The 20,180-nt window shown below is 53.4% G+C and overlaps 4 protein-coding genes across 7 annotated transcripts in view; 2 read left to right on the top strand and 2 right to left on the bottom strand.

The window, feature by feature from the left end:
- The window catches only part of MTF1 (metal regulatory transcription factor 1), a 48,020-nt gene extending 41,759 nt beyond the window's left edge, over positions 1 to 6,261 (top strand). For all 3 annotated transcript variants that reach the window (XM_086716515.1, XM_086716513.1, XM_086716514.1), the window contains exon 11: positions 496 to 6,261. In XM_086716515.1, the coding sequence (XP_086572641.1) occupies positions 496 to 923 (428 nt within the window). In that variant the 3' untranslated portion in view covers positions 924 to 6,261. The remainder of the gene's footprint in view (positions 1 to 495) is intronic.
- Positions 6,262 to 6,368: 107 nt separating this feature from the next.
- Positions 6,369 to 7,646, bottom strand: CC1H1orf122 (chromosome C1 C1orf122 homolog). Of its 2 annotated transcripts, none has more exons than XM_086716519.1 (3): positions 7,514 to 7,646; positions 7,087 to 7,288; positions 6,369 to 6,843 (listed from the first exon to the last, which is right to left on the bottom strand). In XM_086716519.1, the coding sequence occupies exons 2-3, from the start codon at positions 7,132 to 7,134 to the stop codon at positions 6,748 to 6,750; spliced, it is 144 nt and encodes a 47-aa protein (XP_086572645.1). In that variant the 5' UTR covers positions 7,135 to 7,288; positions 7,514 to 7,646; the 3' UTR covers positions 6,369 to 6,747. The 2 variants fall into 2 exon arrangements, with proteins under 2 accessions (XP_086572645.1, XP_025768270.1); XM_025912485.2 differs by having other exon boundaries at positions 7,381 to 7,516.
- Positions 7,607 to 11,760, top strand: YRDC (yrdC N6-threonylcarbamoyltransferase domain containing). Its single transcript, XM_086716518.1, has 5 exons — positions 7,607 to 8,031; positions 8,626 to 8,740; positions 8,865 to 8,984; positions 10,401 to 10,543; positions 10,837 to 11,760. Exons 1-5 carry the CDS (start codon positions 7,640 to 7,642, stop codon positions 10,907 to 10,909), a joined length of 843 nt encoding a protein of 280 aa, XP_086572644.1. The 5' UTR covers positions 7,607 to 7,639; the 3' UTR covers positions 10,910 to 11,760.
- MANEAL (mannosidase endo-alpha like) lies at positions 11,559 to 18,113 on the bottom strand. The gene is made up of 4 exons (XM_086716517.1): positions 17,453 to 18,113; positions 16,089 to 16,198; positions 15,140 to 15,216; positions 11,559 to 14,012 (listed from the first exon to the last, which is right to left on the bottom strand). The coding sequence occupies exons 1-4, from the start codon at positions 18,000 to 18,002 to the stop codon at positions 13,376 to 13,378; spliced, it is 1,374 nt and encodes a 457-aa protein (XP_086572643.1). The 5' UTR covers positions 18,003 to 18,113; the 3' UTR covers positions 11,559 to 13,375.
- Between the last annotated feature and the right edge of the window lie 2,067 nt (positions 18,114 to 20,180).

Below are 20,180 nucleotides of genomic sequence, written 5' to 3'. Positions count from 1 at the left end.
TCTGTGCACGTAGATAGGAAGCTCGTGTGCCAGCCGGCCTCGGGCCAGCCCCGAGCGGAAGCCTGCTGGAATCACAGCCTGGCAGCCTGGCTGTGCGCTGGGTCTTCAGAAATAAGAGTAAGTTCTCTGGAAAAACAGCGCGGTCTGGGGAGTTCAGGCAGAAGGAAGAGCGCAAAGACCCGGAGGTTTGAAGAACATGTCAGAAAAAAGGGAGGCATCTGCTGTAGCTGGCGTGGAGGGTATAGGGGGGTTCGAACAGCCAGAAATGAGGCTGCAAAGACAGGGTCATCTAGATGGTGTGTGTGGCCAAGGAAAAGGGACTTTGCCTTGCAGGGGATGGGGAGTGTCAGGCAGAACAAAGTCTGGAGCATGGCATCCTCCCTTGCCGCCACTCCTGCTTCCGTGGCACTCAGTGCTCACCCACTCCGTATCCCCGTCCGTCACGCCCCTGCCCTGCGGCTACTGGAGGAGCAGTCTCTCTTGCCTCTCTCGCAGGGAGCTCTGTACAGCAGATCGGCCTCAGTGTTCCCGTGATCATCATCAAGCAAGAGGAGGCGTGTCAGTGTCAGTGCGCGTGCCGGGACTCTGCCAAGGAGCGGGCGGCAGGCAGGAGGAAGGGCTGTTTTTCCCCATCCCCGGCAGAGCCGAGCCCCCAGCCTCCTGACGGGCCCAGCCTGAAGCTACCGTCGCAGACTTTTCCCTCACGTCCCGGTCCCTTGTCGTCCTCCTCCGCTGTACCCTCTTCCTGTGAGCAAGGCAGACAAGCAGAGACTCCTTCAGACCCTCAGACAGAAACGTTAAGTGCCATGGATATGTCAGAGTTTTTGTCCCTCCAGAGCCTGGACACCCCGTCCAATCTGATTCCCATCGAAGCACTACTGCAGGGGGAGGAGGAGATGGGGCTGACCAGCTTCTCCAAGTGAAAGGGCCGCGTGCACTCACCTCTAGGAAAAGAGGGGGAGCGGAAGCGTAAGGTGCGGTGCCTGCCATCGTGGGGGGTCAGCAGTTCGAAGGATGAAGAAATCTACTGTTTGAAATCCTCACCTTTCAGACGTATTTTCTTTAGTCATATCCCAGGAGCATCCATTTTAAGGAACTGATCTTTGGAAAAAAACAAAAACAAAAAAAAAAACAAAACAAAAAAATGCTAAGTTATAAATGAACTGTTTGGCTGCACTGTATGTCACTTTTGCTTATTGTCATGTGAACTTGGAAATTAAGGTTACTCGTATGCATAAACATTCGAAATGAAAGGGTGTGGCTTCCATCCGTGTGAGGCTGCCCATCACTGGCACTGGGGACTTTGTGGTCTGGGCAGTAGTGTTCAGCTTGGCGGGCGTTGCTCCTCCCCGTGCGTCTTTTGAGTCTGAGGCTGAAGCTCGCGAGGAAGGCGAGACCCTCGCTCCATCAGAGGGGGGAGTGGCAAAGGCAGAGCAGACAGCTGCGAGCTGGACAGGGGTCGGGCCAGGTGGTCCTGTTGTTTGATCTTGGTGTCCGCGGAGCTCAGGGTGATGGCAGGTGGCGTCCTGCAGCCAGCTACAGCACAATGGGTAGTAAAAGCCTGGCCTGAGGCTGTGTCAGTGATGTCCCGTCTGCCGCGGCCCCAGGCGAGCTGGTGACCGCTATCTGTCCCCGCCGTTTGCGGAGCTGGCTCCGGCAACAGTGTCACGGCGTTTTTGCCTTCCCTGTTCTTCCTATCTCTTGGTTGGTTGCCAGGCCCTGCAGATCGCAGCGGACTTTCCTTGGGGAACATCCCTGTTTTGTCCTTGAGTGGACGTGTGGCTTGTGGCCAGTTGCCGGCTGGTGGTCTGCCTTCCTTTAATGGTTTTCTCTTCCTCAGAGCAGAAGAGCTGCATTTTGCTTATCAGAAGGAAGTCATTGTTGGTGTTTTTTGAGGCGGCATGTAATTGGCAGGCCAGGTGTCCTGGTTCCAGGTTCTAGCCAGGCTTTTGCTTGCCTCTCCCATCTCCACCTCTCACCCTCTGGATTTTGCATACAGTCTAGTACAGTGCAAAGAAGGATGTGACTTGCTCAGCTTAGTCACGTGATTTCTAAACAAATACACAAAAGCAAACAAAAACCACAAAACGATGATCTTCTACTCAGGGTAAAACAAAACAAAACAAAACAAACAAAAAAAAAATCCCCCTTCCACCAAAAAGCCTGAAATGTTGCAATAAGTTCTCTCATTTGGAATGTTTCATTAAGTTGTGTTATGGGGAAAAAATTTTTTTTGATTTGTGTATAGAACTATATCCATCTGTCTGCCTTTGGCTCCAAGTCATTGCCTCTTAAAATAAAACCTAAAATACAATTCACACTAAAATGGAAAGTTTCTCTCAACCGGCTATATTAATGTAGTCATGAGTGCTCACCGAGCCTCACTGAGCTCAGAAATGAGGCCTGGCCCACGGTCTGGACTAGGCCTCAGCCTCCAAGAGCCCCCTTCCCTGCTTGAGCGGGGAACAGGGGTCCACAAACAGGACTGCTCTTCTGAGTCGACAATGTCAGGCAGAAAGCAGCCATAATTTTGCCTTCCTTTACCATTACCTAATGTAAAGAGATCTGCATGTGTCACTCTTCTGTTCTCTGAGCTATTTATTACTCAGGGCCAGCCAAGACAGTATCCGGAGCTGATCATTTATCTGGGAGCCAGAGGCCCTGCCTTTGACAGAATTTCAGGGACACAGTTGGACAAGAGGGCAGAGGTAGTCAGTGTTGTTACTGCCACGAGGAGAAAAGGGCTTTACCCGCAGGCAGCTGGTGGCTTCTCATTCTAGGAGTCTAGGCAGGAGAATCAATTTCTTTTTGACCTTCTGCACTCCCCTCCCAAAAAGCTGGTGGGTTCTCAGCAGAAGTTGATAAGGCAGGAGGCATCTTCTGTTTACCACAGTGGGTTAATCTTCCTGGGAAACCAGTTGCTGAGCATGGTTTGTCCTTGGCCATCTCCGGGTCTCACACCCAGGGGCAGCTCTGAGGCAGGAGCCGCGCTGTTTTCTCTACAGCTTCTGACAGAACGACATGATGGGGTCCCAAAGGTAGCTCTGTCGGAGGGCACGAATGACCTCCCCAACATATCCATCCGAGGGGCACCCGAGATTCGGTTCCCTGGGAGCTGAAGTGGGAAACAGGAACCCAGAGAAAGCCATTGGAAGTGTCCGTGGTTTCGTTACTGCTTCTCTCGAGTTAATCAGGGCTGTACTCCTGTTGGGCATACCTAGGGTCAGTGGCTTTTCTGCTCTCCAAAGATTGGGGGGTGATGAAGCAGCATCATAACAACAGTATTTAGGCTGACAGATTTTTCTAGTTGAAGTATCTGCCTTTTGAGGGTGACTCAAAATGACAAGCGGGACTGTCCGAGCCAAGTAGCTTTTGAAAAATCAGGAATGTGCTTAAAACGCCAGTGAGTGGTTGTGAAGAGCAGGTTCGCCCACAGGCCAGGCCGTCTTCCCTTCCTCTTCCTGCGTTCTTCCCCCCACCCCATCCCCTCCCGCAAGCCTGGCCTCTTGTGCCAGGGATCTGGGAGGAGAGCGGGCCGCCGGCAAAAGTGGAGCTAGAACGGGCCTTCACGAAGAGTGCGTTTTCCAAACCCAGGCACGAACCTGTGGCGAGGTTAGGGAAGGGCTGCAGACTTCGGGCAGGTGAAACCAAGCTTTCTTTCTTCCCCTGGTAAGCTTGGCCATTGCCACCGTGTAGATGGATTCTTCCAGCTCCCACTAGCACATCTCCAGTTCCACTGCCCTTTGCAGGGTGTGGTCAGCACCAAGGACTGGAGTTCATGGACCTAGGAGGGGGTGGGAACCCGGCTGGCACCCCCAAACTGCCTTAGCAGGGGGGTGGGACATTGAGGGAGGATGGCCCTGCCTCTCTTGGCAGGGTCTGGCAGCCTTGTGGGGCATCACCAGTTTGGTGACACGAGTTGGTGTCATTTATTCAATTCCACCCCTTCCCCCTTAGAAGGAGATCATGGTACAAAGCCCAGGAGGGGCCTTAAGGTGTGAAGACGTCTCTGGGTAGAAGCCAGGGACTTGTCTCCCCCACCTCTGGGAAAGTCAATAGATTGGGGTTTTACCTTCAGGGTCAAGGCAGTGGATTGATGGGGATAATGGAGGGTGGGTGGGTTTTCCTGAGAGACTTTGTATAATGCTGAATGTGTCCAGAGGGATGAGTTTGCAGAACCTCATATTGGTATATTAAAGAAATAATAAAATAAAAAAGCACTTTAGGTTATTTTATCTTTAACCCAATTGCTGCAATTTCTTTTGTGTATATATATATATACATATATATACTTTCCACAAAGTTTTATTTTTTGCTCAGAATAAAAAGTTAAATTGAGGTGTGAAAAGAAAAGCACTTACCTTGGTGCAATATGTGTAGCTTGACGGTCGTTGTCCCATGTGGCCCTGGCCCGGCCGCGTTTTTCCGCTCGATCAGCCCTGTACTGTGAGGCTGTCTATAGGGAAACACTATTATGCACTCTCAGCAACTGCTCTATCTATGCAAGCCTTCCCTGTGTGCCCGAGGGCGCCCCCTCAGGCTCTCTGAAGAACTGCGGGTCCTGTTTTCCTTTGCTGACTTGAGGCCCCGTTTTCATCACTTCTCGGTCCCTTGCCATCTTGCCCCGCCTTCACCATTACAAAGTGATGCCTGAAAGGAAGGAACAGGTTGTTCCTAGGTAGAACCTGGCACCTTCTAGACTTTTATATCTGTAATCATGTTTCGTTGTCTTCAATCTTAGAGACTTCTCCGGAGTCACTGAAACCATTGGTTTGTGGAAGTGCAACAGTATTGCTAGCGTTTACATTTTCCAATCTGAACTATGTTGGGGAGGTGGTGGTGGTAGTGGGGGAGCGGGCAACACGAGCCATTTCCCTACTGCTCCCCTCACCGCCCGCCCATGTTGGCTCTCTAAGAAAAAAGGTCTCCAGCCTTCATTAAATCCAGTAAACAAAGCTGTTACTGATCTGCTTTATCGACTTCTCTTCTTTTCCCCACATTCCCCTCCTGTTCCCCCGAGCCCCCATTTTATCTTCAATTCTCAGGCTACTGTAGAATAGAGAAGTTTTGAAATACACTTCAGCCAAAGCAGAAGGATTTCCACAGATCAGTATGCAAATGGTTCTGTGACACAGATGGGAAATTGTCCATTCCCTAATACCGGGTGGCAGGGCGGGAGGCGACAAAGCTGAATCTTGCATATTTCTGGTTGGTAGTCAGTTTAGCCTGTTTCCTCTTGCATATTTTGGGGGGGACAGGGAGAGGGTCCCATGTTTCCTCTCATGCCCTTTGGGGAAGCTGATGATCACTGTTTGGGCATTTCTCACTGTTACTCCTGTTCCAGAGGTTCTCCTCAGTCTGCACTGAAAAATGCAAATTAAACTGGATCTTATGTCAGTGTGTACATAGTACAAGCTTTTTTACTGGAAGCAAAGTTTAAAACCACACACTGCCCTTTTGGTGGTGTGCCTGCTGGGCCAAAAATTGGGTGATAATGTAGTGTCACTTTCTCAGCTCAATGCAGTTTCTACTCTTTTTCTTATGGGAAAATTTTTCATAAAACCTTTTTTCACCAAAACCCAGGGGTGTTTTTTGCAATATCCTCGTTATCCTCATAGTGGTGCCAAGTCAGAGGCCTCTCTTGCCCTTCTCCCATGTCCTTATGCCTCCCCAGGGCGCTGTTTGATTCAACAGTCTACATCCTTTGCTGTGTTTTAGGAGAATGTGGGGGTGGGGGGTCGGAGTTCAAGGTGGCTGTTCCCTTTCCCTGTGAACTCCTCCTAGTCCCTTTTGGGGAAGGTGGCTGGAAATAGGTTTTTGCTGAATCTCTGGCTCCCATCTCCTGGCCAGGAAAGGCAAGACCCACAGAGAGCCTTCTTTTTTGACACACACCAGTCATTGGCCGGAGGTCTTGGTGACAGTTTTTAAAATCTCAAATGGTTTTATTTGGATTGTGTAAAAGCCTATCAAATTTATTTAAGGGTGAAACATGGGAACAACGGACTTACACTGAGCGATATGAAAACGTTACAGGTTCAGTACTTCCAAAGGAAGAAACCTCCAAACCCAAAAAAGAGTAAATATGAATTTGTATTTTTGAAGAATGTGAAATAATGGTGTTTGCTTAATTGCTCATTTTGTATAAACTTAATATTGTACTTTAAGATATCTGCTAAGAAGTGAAAATTTAACTTTTTGGAATTGAGAAAGCAATATTAAATACTAATGAAATCCTAATTAAATGCTTATTTAAATCTGGTAGTATCTGTGGCCTTTCTTCCCAACATTACCCATGGTTGACAATTTTCAACCACTTCCCCCCTCCCCAGCTGAGTCTCAGGGGACAGAAAGGAAAGGTCGGTCACCAGGAGAGTCTGCAGGTTTCCTTTTAATCAAGGCTCTGCTAAAAGTGTTTGGTGGGGCTAGGAGCCCCCAAAGCATGAAATGGACATGTAACACCACCTGGATCCCCCAAAGCAGGTCAGACCACTCTGGAGAGCACTGCTGGTCTTGCCCAAATCCGGGTCATCAGACTGGGTATTCCTTGGCTACATTTCAAAGCTCAGCACTGCCTTCAGCCAGGATGAAGTGGGAGTGAAACCCAGCTGCTAGCAGAGCGGCCACCCCAGGCCGAGAGCCAAGTACCAGCCACTGCTGGTGAAGACTGGCCCCTTTATTGAAGGGGGTTGTTCAGAGTCCAGCCACCAGCCCGGGAGGGAGAGAAGTCAGGGCGCCCATCAGGGATGGTCAGGGCTCCGCAGCTCCATCGCCAGCATCCTTTGGAAAGCCACCTCGGGCGGAGACAGCTGGCTGGGGAGGCGCTCCGGCTTTGGCTGAGACGTTCTGGTTGGAACAGAAAGGAAAAGTGAGGCTGGGAGGAAAGGCCTTGGATTAGGCCCCGCAAGGATATGGCCACTTGGCATTCGGCTAGCACTTAACTTTTTCAAAGCCTCTCGCCCAGATGAAAGGAGGCTGGGGGTAAGGCGGTGGGGACACTCTTCCACCCTCCAGGGGAAGCTAGGGCTTAGCAAGTCCAGCCACGGGGCAGTCCCCACCTCCCAGGCCCAGCCCGGGGTGGGCACTGACCCCGCCACCAGCCGGCTCCGGGCGCCGGCGGCCCAGCTGCCGCAGCATCTCCTCGCAGGCGGCGATGGTGTCCAGGAGCTGCCGCTGCCGCTGCTCCACCGCGTCCAGCAGCTGCTGGGCGCGCTCATCCCGGGGCGGCTGCGGGGGTGGCCTCCCGCCGAGCCCCAGCCCCGCCTTCCCACGGTCCACGCCGGCAGCCTCCCTGCCCGGGAGAGAGCGACAGACACACGGTCAGGGCCGGCGCTCGCGCGGGGTCCGAGCCCCTTCCCCCCGCCCCGACGGGCCCCCTCTCACCCCCGTGACCAGTCTGAGCCCGGGCCCCATTCCATCTCCGCCTGCGCGGCCCGACCACCGCCCCCCTTTCGGCCGCCCCCCTCCCCAGCGCTGCGCTAGGGCTCCGCAAGGCTGCGCCCCGCCCCGTCCCCACCGGTCTCCTTCAATCCTCCTGGGGGTCGCGGTCCCTTTAAGGTGCCCGGCGTGGAGGTGGGGCCGAGCTTCCCCGTCCGGAAGCTGACTGGGCGCGTCACTTCCTCCCGGAAGTGGGCCCGGGCGGATGTCTCCGGCGCGTCCGTGCAGGGGGCTGAGGGCCGCGGTGGCTGCCAGCGTGGGGTTGAGCGAGGGGCCGGGGGGCTCCGCCCGGAGGGGCCGCCTCCTGCGCCCACCGAGCCCCGCTCCGGCGGCGCCGGGGGCCCGGCTGTTGCGGCTCCCGGGGAGCGGGGCCGTGCGGGCCGCAAGCCCGGAGCGCGCCGGCTGGACCGAGGCGCTGCGGGCCGCCGTGGCCGAGCTGCGCGCCGGCGCCGTGGTGGCCGTCCCCACCGACACGCTGTACGGCCTGGCCTGCTCGGCGAGCTGCTCGGCGGCACTGGGAGCTGTGTATCGCCTCAAGGGCCGCAGTGAGGCCAAGCCGCTGGCCGTCTGCCTGGGCCGCGTGGCCGACGTCTACAGGTGAGGCCGCCCCGACCCGGCCCCGCTGAGGGCGGCACCGCGGGAGGGGCTTCCGGTGACAGGCTTGGGAGACTGAGGCGCAGAGAGCGGGAGGGGCTTGTCCAGGCTCACCCAGGAATCCGGAACTGGAAATGTGTATCGAGCACTTAACGTCTTCCAGTGTCTGAACGAGATGCTGGGGCGCCGCGATGAACGAGGCAGTCAGGGTCCTTACTCTCCTGGCGCTTTTGTGATAATGGCGGGGGGCGGGGGGGGGAGGGGAGGGGAGGGACGCCCATAGTTTAAAAAAAAAAAAAGGAAACAAACATGATAGCTTAATTTAGTAGGGGCGGGGGATGCCTTGAAGAAAATGAAACATGGAGCGTGATAACGGTTCAGCTGTTGTAGCCTCAGAGACCAGAGGCATGTGGGCCCCAAACCGGGAGTGCTCCTCTGGAGCCCAGCGTCTCAAACTCTCAGGGAGGTGAAGAGGGAATACAGACGGATCTCATCGTAGTCCCAAGAGTCCCCTTTTCTAGATCTGTCCATAGTCTGGAATAGGACCAGCAGCGACCCTTCATTCTTGGATGGATCTGTGTCCCCTCTGTTTTCCAGGTATTGCCATGTGAGAGTACCCGAGGGGCTCCTGAAAGACTTATTACCAGGACCAGTGACCCTGGTGTTGGAACGCTCTGAGGAACTTAATAAGGATCTGAACCCCTTTACTCCTGTGAGTCAGATTTGCTTTTCTTGTGTCCCCAGACTCCTGCCATCTGGCTTTCACTAGGATCCAGGCCAGACCCACTCCCCGCCCGTCTCACCCTTTTTGATGATCCTCTCCCCTTGCTTTATAGCTCGTAGGCATCCGGATTCCTGACCATGCCTTCATACAGGATTTGGCTCAGGTGTTTGGGGGGCCACTTGCTCTCACCAGTGCCAACCTCAGCTCCCAGGCCAGTTCTCTGAACGTGGAGGTAAGAGCTACCCAGTCCTCCCCGCAGAAACATCACCAGCCCAAACACAGATTCCTCTGAATCTGTGGGGTTGATGGTTCACTGGAATGACCTGCAAGAGACACCCATTTGGTGTAAGGGTGGGAAGTCGGCCTGGTTGGCAGGGGTGGGGTGGGGGTGGGGGGATCAAATTAAAGGATCTTGAAAAGGTTTCATTAAAAAGTCTGAGAGGTGAGGGGGAGAATTGCTGTTTTCTTCCTATTGTGTTTTTAGTAATAAGAAATATTACGGTAAGTGATTTTTTTTTCTCCCCCATTTTTTTGATGGTAGCAGTTTGAAAATGTCGTTAGGCAATAAGCCTTTACATTAGTGCTGTAAAGAAAGTTAAGGCTCTGAAAGGTTGTGTCACTTGTCCCAGGGACTCCTGACCCTGTTCTTTTACCTTGGCCGATAGCCATGTCAAAGAAAGGATTATCCTAATCCTGCCTTGACTGCATGGCTTTAGAACAAATGAGAACACACAGAAATGCCACCACACGTTTTTTTTCCTACAGAACTTAAATGTAAAACATAGCAAAGTACTGGGGTTTCCCAAGCCCAGACCTAAAGAGAGTGCAGTCAGGGGCCTTAGAGAGTGAGGGTGAGAGCTCAGCATCCTTTCTTATTCTGGGACTGTAGGCTTTACCTGGTCCCCGTGGCTGTGCCTGAGGCAGTGGGGGTGGGGGTATTCTTGGCTTGTCCGCAAACATTTGACCCAACCAACACAGTAGCTGGTAGTTAAGACCCTCCATCCCAAATGCCCAGGCCTAGCCACCACTGCAGCATTTTCGTGAGTGGTAGTGCTGGGGAGAATGGGTGATGCTCTAACCCAGTTAACAGTTCAATCCACAGATTTTGGAGGGGCATCCTTCCCGTAGCCCCTTAAGGATTGAGTGCTGGTGGCATGCACGTGAGAATCCACCTGTCTTCCTCTCCGTACCCTTACCCTACTGATCCTGAGATCCAGAATCAGAGTGTCCTGGATAAAGTCACTTGAATGTGGTGACATAGAAATTTGGGCGGAAGCTCAGGGTAGACCCCCATGTCTTTGGACACCCACCTAGGTAGGACTCCAGTCATTGTATTTATACATCCCCAGCAGAAGCTCTGTGTGGCATCTCCTCTTGGCACAGAAAGAGTTTCTCTGAGTTTTAGGTGTTACTTGAGGCACCGACCTAAGAGGGCTTCACACCTCACAGGATGCTGTATCCCAGGCGCTAAGGCAGTGTCCTTGGCACAGGTGACCTTCACTGCGTGAGGTTCCTTTCCCTGCTTAGAGGAAGATGCCTCCTGTTTTAGAAGTGTGCGGTCTTTGCTTTCTTATGAACTCTGGGTGCAGTGTGACGTCATGGCAGACGCCAGAGGTAGCGTCCATGGTCTTCCTCTCCTTCTTCTCAGGAGTTCCAGGACCTCTGGCCTCAGCTGTCCCTGATCATTGATGGGGGACCAATCGGGGATGGCCAGAGCTCTGAGTATCGCCTGGGCTCAACTGTGGTTGACTTATCTGTACCTGGAAAGTTTGGCATCATCCGCCCAGGCTGGTGAGTCTTTGCTGTGGCATGGGGATAGAATTGGAAGGGGGTTGGAAGGTGCAAAAAAAAAAAAAAAAAAGTCCTCGGCAGAATAAAGGTTGTCATTCCTATCTTGTCCCGAGGGGAATGAGCAGGTTTGAAGAACTGGCGGATGGAGGTGGGGACTAAGTTTGCCGGTGTTTGCTGGCTTTTTCAGATTTCAAAGGATTCGTCAATGATCTATTGAAGAGCTGATCACCATGCTCTGGTGGGCTCAGGGTTTTGAGGAGTCAGACTTTAACTGCCCTCCATTTCCTCCTCAGTGCCCTGGAGAGAACTACAGCCATCCTCCAGCAGAAGTACGGGCTGCTCCCCTCACACGGATCCTGCTCGTGAATCTCGGGAAGAGGGAGGGCCCGAGGACTGGTGCTGGACACTGTGTGTCTGTTCGCTGGTGACTGACAAGGCCTCATTCACAGAGGCCACGGGGGCCACAGCATCACTAGTCTGACGCTTTCAGGCAGTGTGTCCCTCTAAACCCTGTAGACCAGGCCCCAGAAGCTGCTGATTTTGTCTCACACTGGTGGGGGAGGTCATATTTATGAACTGTACTTTCATATCAGCCAAAAGCTGACTAGACACTTTATTTGAGCACATTCCTAGGATGGCCTTGTCCTAATAAGTTTCTTCTTAAAAGATATGTTTGAAACATTGAAAGAACAGACTTGGAATCTAGTCAGAGCCTCCCCTCTGGTGGATGGTGGCTTTTAAGGTCCAGATCAGCCAGTGCACCAGCTGGTGCTGTCGGAACGTCTCAAGTGACCAAAGGCATGTGTTTCTGCACCTGAAGCTGGAACCAGATTAGGATAAAGGTTGTTGAGCCACGGGCCACACACTGTTTCCTCTGAACCAGTGAGGCCGGTGGTATGGTGTGCTGTGATGCCAGGAAGAGCCATCGTTTTGGGCAAGTTGTGGGAAGTGAGCTCAGTTGGCAAGGGGTGCAGGCGGGGAGGTCCAAATTAGAGAATACTAGAAAGCAAATCTCTACTATTTCTGTCAGCCAGTGGCTTTTTTCGTATTTATTCATAAAATAAATTATAACAAATTATACCTATAACACTTTTATTTGAATCCAGTGTCTACTCAGCAGCCTGCATCTTTATTCATGTGAATACCAAGTGTTAAACAGTTATTCTTGGGTATTTGAACCTTGTTTTTCATTAATAGAAAATGTTTTGTAAATAGTTTATTCTTCTTCTTTTGAATTATTTCCGTAGGGGAGGATTACTGGGTCAGAGCGTATGAACATTTTTCTGGTTCTTGATACAGATTCACCTTCAAAAGAACTGATCAAGCTGCCTTGCCATCAGCAACGAATGAGACTTGCTGCTTCAGGCCCCTGGCCTTGCTGTACTTTTAGAACTTTCCAAATTGTGTATGTGGGAATGAAGCCTCCTAGTTTCTCCCTTCTGTAACTTACTACAGGTCACCATCCAACCCTTTTCACCTGTCCTGATCTGCTCCATCCATCGGTGCCATTCAGTATCCATGACCTAACTGGAGCCGGGGGTCCTGTGGTAATCCATAGGCCCGCTTCTTCCCCTCCTGCACCTTGCACCCCATTCCCAGTACTGGGATTCAGTCTTGAGCCCATAAAGTAACGCACATATTTCCAAGTAGCTCCTAAGTCTTGCCAAGGAGGTGTCCCAGGGTCTACTTTGAGGGCTCCTACAATTATAGCACATTAGTTTATTTGTAAATAAGCACTAGTTGGTTACATATCCCCTCTAAAAATCGTGTTTAAACTTCTCATTTCTTAAGCAAACTCACTCTTCGTTGTGCCAATGCTAGCCAGCCGATCCCACATGTCAGGTTGTCATGGAATTTGAGGGCGGGCTCAGAATTCAGGAAGTCTTGAAGAGAGCAAAAAGAATGCTTACTTGAGAATACCACGTCGTATTTAATTGATACAAATCACAGTAGCACTGAAAATGGCTCGACTGAGTGGGCCTCATTCAGTTTAGGCAGCTAAAGGGAGGTGGGGCGGAGGCGGGGGGGGGCCCTAGTCCTCTCCCTGGAACTAAATGGTCATCTGGGGAAATGGAGGCTCTGGAGCACAGGTATTTTCTTAGAGGAAAAAGAACAACTCCCAGCGCTGGGTAAAACTGCAAAAAGAAACTGTGCTCAGGCACTAGCTACAAGGCCACACCAAAGAAGGAAAGCTGGATCCTGTAAGCTTCTGGAAGAAAAAGGACCTTGCCAGGTCAAGTTCCTCCCTAGCGCCTAGCACATAATAAGGTGCTCAATTAGTGTGTGTTGAATGAATGCTCAGGGGTATTTCCTGATCGTTGGGTTCAGGAGTCTACCGGGAAGGGCTTCAATCTAGAATTTCCCTTTTGGGAAGCTTCAAATCCGGTCCCCTGACTTAGAGAAGACAGGTGCTGTGGGAGGAAGGCTGAAGAGGAAGCAGGGCATGTGCTAGCCCCGAGCCCTGGCCCCTCCGAAGAGCAGTCACCTGGTGGCTCCGCTGCACACCAACCTGCTGAGTTCCAAGCGAGGAGGGACTATTTTAAAGTGTCGGGACAGGATATGGAGCTGCCCTGGGCTAAATCCAGTCACCCGCCAGCCTCTGTGGTTCCCTCTGGAACCCTGCCTTGTTTCCTGTCACCGCAGAGCACCCCGGCACCACCTGCCCAAGGAACAAGCTCTGTTCCACGTGGGCCCAGGCTTGACAGCCCACCCAGAGGCGGCCCGCCGCTGACTTGGAGACCGGCGAGTGCCCATGACCTCAGCTGAGCCCCACGCAGCGACACCTTCCGGTGAGGCCAGGACGTTGGCACCTCGTGGCCGTCGGCAGGCTCCTCACATCAGCCACTGCTCCTTCTCTTTGATGAAGTGCTCTGCCCAGCGGCGAGTCAGCTCCAGGTACAGGTTGGGCTGGTGAGGCAGGTAGTCCAAATACAGACGTGTTGGCGTCTTCTTGGGAATGGCCTTCTCGATCTGGGTGCCCTCATGCCACTCATTGAAGGAGGTGATGGAGACAATCTCGGGCCTCACCGTCAGGGCTGCCTGCAGGGCTGTCTCATAGTACTTGCCATTGACCCTGTTCCGAGTATTGTGGTTATTCCAGGGCCGGATGCTGGTGTCAATGTAGCCAGGCCCCACGCTGGGGATGAACATGAGGTTGTTGGCATCACAAAAGTTCTTCACGGCTTTCCAGTTCTGATGGGAGGAGCCGAAGGAGAAACCATTGGAGGCAAAGTAGGTATACATGCCATCAAATCCGGCAGCCAGGATGTCGTGGGTGTGGCCCTCCTCCACCAGCAGGGCTATGAAGACCCCATCATAGGGGGTGTTGCGGATGGAGTGGGGCCCATTGGGTGTCAGGAGGTGAGCCCAGGCCTCAGGGGACGTCAGGTATGAGTCGTAGATATAAAAGAGTGGGAGGCTCTTGCCCATGCTGTTCTTATAGCGGTAAAATGCAGCATGGGAGCCATACCTGAGGAGCAAGAGGGAGAAGAACTTGACTTGGCCGCCTAAGAGGGGCAGCCAGTACAGCTGTAGGACAAGCCATGGGTTAGATCTTTCCTGATGCCCAAGTGCAATTTTGGATCCAGCCAGGCCCCACAGTTGGCGTCATCATGCCTCTAAGCAAGAACCCAGTCTTCCACCCCCCACCCGTCCCCAGCCTCAGAGATCCTGTATTCAAGCCTCACTTCCTTGCCCTCCACCATGCCACCCCCTGTCTTTCATCTATACTGCAGCAACAGCCCCCTAACCGGTCTCCAGGCTCCCACTGCTGGCTCCCTACAATCCACTCTCTTTAATCACATTTGATTGCTCTTAGTACTGAGACCTGCAAGGCCCCCTCCTACTTGATCTGGCCCTACCCACCTCCGTCCCTGCTGTAACCCCATCTCTACACACCAGCTACACTGGCCTTTTATTCTGTCATCAGGCTTGTCCCATCATGGGCCTTTGGATCTGAGAGCCCTCTGCCTGGAATCTTCTGCCTGCTCCAGATCTCTGAAGAGCTGACTCTTCCTTCAAGTGTTAGTTAGCTCACATGTCATTTCCTCAGAGAGGTTCCCTTGACCACTCTTTCTAAAGTATAGCACCCATCCTCAGGCATGCTCTCTAACACAATATGCTGCTTTATTCTTTCTCAATTGCTTTTTCAGAGTATGGGTCACAATTTGATCTTTCATGTGTAACCGCTGTGCGCTTCACTGCCTCAACACACTGGAATGTAAATTTTGCTAGTCCTGCCCATTACCATACAACCGGGGCTTAGGACAGTGCCTGGACACCTGAAGGCACTCAACTGTTTTCTGAATAAGTGGATGATACATGCAAACGCCGTACAAGCCACTTTCACATATATTAACTCATGTAACTCTCACAAGACTCAAAGGTTCAGAGGCTTCCATCGGATCACAGATTAGAGGCTGCTGCATCAAAACTCAAACCCAAGTTGCTGACCCCAAGGCCGGGTACTGTCTACTGTGAAGTAGCTGCTGAGGACACAAGCATTCTGCCCTTGTGTGCCTTGACCTACCTTTCTAAACCTTCAGTCCCACCCCCATTTTGATCCCCACCAGAATCCAGGCCCCACAGCAGCCTTACGTGTCAATGATGTACTTGATGTTGTCATGCAAAGTGACGTCATCCCGGCCCTTATAGGGTTGGATGTGGAAGGCCACCTGCCACAGACAGAGGAGATACCGGTCAGGTGAGTATCTGCCCAGGCGCCATAACCTATAAGGCTCATGCTCCCCTAAGGCTTGAAGGAGAGGGCCCGACAACTGTAGGCATAATAGAGATAAAAGCAGCCACTGCCCTCAGGGCCAAGAAAACGGGCAAGAAGCTTGCCCACCTCCCACAGCAGGACATCTGGGAACCATTTGGATGGGCTGTGACTGAATGGCTAATAGGTTTAAAGCTCACATGCCAGTTCCACGTGATTGGCATTAGCTGCTTGAAACCCTGGGAAGAAGGATGCTGAATGAAGCTGCATTGATGGACAGAGATGCTATGATCTGTTAAACATGTCAGTGATGGGCTCAGGAACAGGAGTGGGGCTCCTCTCTGCTGTTTATCTTCCTTCGCCACCAGAGAGGGGAATGACTTATTTGGTTCATTTGGAGAAATTAACTGGACATGCTTCACTCAGCTCATTCATTCCTCTTGAAAGCGCGCCTGCCTGCCAAGAACATGGGTTGTACTCTACGCCTTGAGGCCCAGCATTGCCTCCCACTAGGGGTCTGAGGCTGGAGTTGGGTTTCTGGGCGCATTTGGGTCCTTGCCTGCCCTCTATCCAGAGTCAGGCTCTCCAACCTAACTTCTATCTGATATTTATTGAATCCCCCATTTCTCCTATATTTAGTTTTCCCCATTTCCCCCCATAATTCAAGAAAATAAGAGTGACAGGGGCTATTTCGTAGAGCCCCACCCCCAACACCACACTTGCTGTGTATTTGCCATACTTAGGCTAATGCCAAGAACTAACCCTGCGGGCAGAGAAGGGGAAATCTGAATGGGCCAAAGAGCACCTGACCTCTTCTTGGAGACTCACCTGGATGTTGTACTGATGGGCGGTGTCGAGAATGGCGGGCACCAGGTCATCTGAGGGTTCCCCGTTATCATCAGCCATGCCAGGTGGGTACCAGGACAGGACCAGGACGCCTGAGACACAACACAGAAGCTACTTCAGAGACACAGAGTACCCATGCGACGCAGATGTGTTTCCTCACAAGCTGTCTCCAACTGCAAAATGGTTTCTGCCTGAAACCTTGAGCGGGGGGCTCTGGCAGGCCAGGTTTACTTCCTGCAGATCAGATCCCAGAGCCTAGCGTCCTGGAGCTGTCCACGCCCGCGGTGCTGAAGCGAGGCGGCAGCGGGAACCTTTGCGCACCAGGCCGAGAAGGAGCCTGACAAAAGCCTGAGTAGGACTCGGCTTTCGCTTGCATTCCCAAGGAGTAGAACAAAGGGAAATGGGTGCATAACACCACACCCATCTGGAAGCCACAGTCCTGTCTCTGGAGGAAAGGGGCACATCTAAGGTCCCGCGGGGAGAAGAGTCCCAAGCCGAGGTCATCTTATCCTTCCCACAGGAAATAACGTTTGCCTCGACCATCTGCCTCTCTAGACTGTAAGATCCTGAGGGATGGCCTCTGTGTTATTTATCTGTGAATGCCTCCCATCATTGTCTCTGGCATTCAATTTCTCCCCATTCACTAGCCATCTCTAGATAAATTGAAATGTGTTGTAAAATCCAGCAGAATTCAGTGACAAAATCTGAAAGAAATGAGCCTCCCCACCAGAACCTGCCTACAAAAGAGGCTCCCAGGAACCTCTTTTCAAGCAGAGTACTTGATGAAAAGCTGCTGCCCGCCCCCCCCCCCCCCCCCCCCCCCGCAAACAGAGCAGGGTCCATCATACAACATGGGCAAACTTTCTGCAGCCAGCAAAAACAGGAAGGGCTGCTGCCCTACCCCTGTATCTGGTGTGAAAGCTGAGGCCATCCCAGGCGTGACTCCACGGAACCCCACTCCTGCAGGGCCAGGATACCCAGGCCTCACTTACCCAAGACTAGAAGCCCAAGAGACAGGAAGACTCTTGCTCCCTCTCCTTGCTGTCCCTCCTTGGGACAGCTCGGAGCAAATGCCTTCTTCCACTGGCCCTCCCAGCAGCTCTGCCCTACAAAAGGGCCCTATTGTAAGGGGTCAGAAGGCAGAGTAGGGGGAGACCTAACACTAGAAGGTAGGGGCGGCGCCGCGTGGTAAGCGCTGAATGAAAGTAGAAGGGAGGGAGTAAGAAGCCAGGCAGAAGGGTGAGTGGGACCAGAGGCTCGGCGACAGGACCAGTGGGAGTTGTGGCGTGGAAACGAGGAAGGGCGAGGCTGGGGGACAGGGCCGCCCGAGGGTGGGGGGCACTCACCGATAGCGGCTTCCTTAAGCTGGGTCATGTGCTCCCGCAGCACGTCGGGGTCCCGAGAACTGTAGGGCCCCAGCTCCGGGTAGAAACTGGAGCCCAAGTCGTCGGGAGGACTATGGCGGCCGCGGGGGTAGCTGGCCGAGATCTTGGGGTCCCAGTGCGGCACCATGACGTGGTCCCAGTGAATGTAGTGGCCTTCGCGCCGCGGGCTCCCGTACCAGGAGTAGTAGAAGGCGTGCAGGTCCGAGTAGACGCGCAGACTCTGCCCGGGGGCGGGCTCGGCCTCCGCGGGGGCCGGGCCCGGGGGGCTGCCCGGGCCGGCAGTGCGGGGCGGCGGAGGCGGAGGCGGCGGCGCGGCGGGGGCGGCCGGGGCCCGGGCGGCGGGCGCGGGGACTCCCTCCGGGCGTCGCTCAAAGGGCGCCAGCTCCAGGCCCGGGCCCAGCGCCGGCAGTCCGTCCGGAGCCTTGAGCGTGCGCAGACCCATGAGCGTGCCGAAGGCGAAAAGCAGCACCAGGAACAGCGCGATGCAGGCGCGGCGCCGCCGCCGGGCCATGGCGGCCCCTGCGCTCCCCGTGGCCCGCCCGGCTACCTCCCCGCGCGCCGCGCCATGGCTGCCCGCCCGGCTCCCGCGCGTCGTGCAGCCCGCGCGCGTCCCAGGGAGACGGCGACGCCGAGCACCGAGCGCGGCGTGGGCGGCTCCCGGCCTCTCCCCCGCAGTGCGGGCGGGCCCGGCACACTGAGAATGCAGGCGGCGCAGACCAAGTGGTCAGGAGTCGAGGGGGAACTGGACGCGAAGAGTGGCAGAACTGCTAGTGCCCTGGGCCAAAGGAGCAGGGGCCTAATCGGGTGGCGTGGCTCACGAAGCACTCGTCTCCCTTCGGCCCGGGCCAGCAGCGTAGAGGCACCTGGAGGAGGAAAGGGAATGCCCTCCTTCCCGAGCCCAGGAGAAGGTCCGGGCGGCGGCGCCCGAGGGCGTGGGAGCAGAGGGCAGGGTAGGGAAGAATGCGAATGTCGGAGTCTGACCCTCTCGCCGTGGATCTCCTTCCCTACTGGTCCCTCTTTACTGACTTCACCGACCCTCTTCCTGCTGTTCTCAGTGACCTCCCTTCTTTGCACTCAGACCCCCTTTCGCACCCCGGGGAGCCTCCGAAACTTGAGGAGGGAAAACCCCAGGAGTCAGACGCTACAGACACTGGCTAGAGCGTGGGAGGACAAGGGAGACCGTGACTTGCACAAAGTCACACGGACCGGGCCTAAACCCAAGAGCTCTTGTCACTGGCCAGACTGCTGGTGCCAGGCCTGTTGTCCAGGGCTGTTTGTCTTTGGACAAACTCCTAGGATCGGTGAGAACTAAATGAGATAGTTACCGAAAGGCACTTTAAACAGGGCCTGGCAAAATTAGCACTCGGTACATGTTGGCCATTCTTTCCGGACTCTGGGCACCAGAGGGCAGACCCTGGGTCTTAATACCCTTCTAGACTCCAAAGGGGGGCTGCAAGAACAGGGTCTGACACTCAGTTCCCGGGGCTGTTTGCTGAGTGAATACCAACCAGTCTCTGGTGTGATATTCTATAGGCAATGACACCTTCCTCACTCAACACTGAGTTCTTACTCTGCATTATTCATGAGTTTACTTATTCAGAAAATAGTTTTGTTTATTGTCTGCCTCCTTCACTGGTCCATGATGACAGCAACCTTGCTCTAGCTGCTGTGTCTGAAATAAGGTTTGGCATAATAGTAGGCACCTGATTCTTATTTAAGTAAAAAAAAAAAAATTTTTTTGTAGGAAACCCAGGAAGAGGAGGAGCAAAGTTGGGGAATGTGGGTAGGTCTGGAGCCAAGGAAAGCGAGTTTGAGAGAATTCATAGTAGTAAGTGTGAAGTAAGTAGGATGCCTTCAGCTCCAAGCAGCAGACACCTGATTCACACTGGCTTATGCAATATGGAAATGTATCATCTCATAATGCAACATCCAATGGCAGGACATCCAATGGTAGGGCAGAGTGAGTAGATTCCCTGGTTCAAACAACATCATTAGGAACCTGAAATGTTTCCGTCTCACTGCTCTGCTGTGCTCGCCATTGACTTCATACCAAAACCTACCCAAACTGGCTCCCCTCATATCACAAAATGACTGCTTGGGGGCAGCTGAGGCAGCATGCTCCCTTTCCCCAACCAACAGGCAACAGTAAGACCCATTTCTCTTTCCTAGAAGGGCTAAGCAAGCTTCTCCTTAAAGCTCATCAGTCTAATCTGGTATAGGCCTGCCCGTTCATCCCAAACAAATTGTTGCCAAAGGGGATGGAATTACCATGACTAGATTAGATTAAATGTTTGCAGCGGATTGAAACTTGGGGAGAAGACCTTGCTCTACCATGGTATTAAATGGTTCTGGAAATGAGTAAGAATGGGAAGAGGAACTTTCAGGAACACCAGCATTTTGGGGTTGGGCGGAGGAATGGGAAGCCAGGAAAGCTTCATGAAAGAGGAAGCAAGGAGTGGGAGTGACTGGTGATGGTTTTAGAAAACTGGCGGGTGTTTTCCCCAGCTCTCCATCCCTCCACTATTTCCAGAAATGCCCTGCAATGTAATGGTGGCCTCCACTGGCCATGTCTGGAGTCCCAGACACTACCACCCAGCCATAATGGTTTGATCTGGGGCTGGGAGCCTGACCCACAAGGAACCAATGATAGTGCCCATTCCCCACTGTACCGATCATGGACACCCACCCA

Source organism: Puma concolor, chromosome C1 (assembly GCF_028749965.1).
Source record: "Puma concolor isolate L17-30 chromosome C1, mPumCon1.1.hap2, whole genome shotgun sequence".
In the NCBI taxonomy this organism is placed as follows: domain Eukaryota; kingdom Metazoa; phylum Chordata; class Mammalia; order Carnivora; family Felidae; genus Puma; species Puma concolor.
This window is presented reverse-complemented; position numbering and strand designations above follow the sequence as displayed.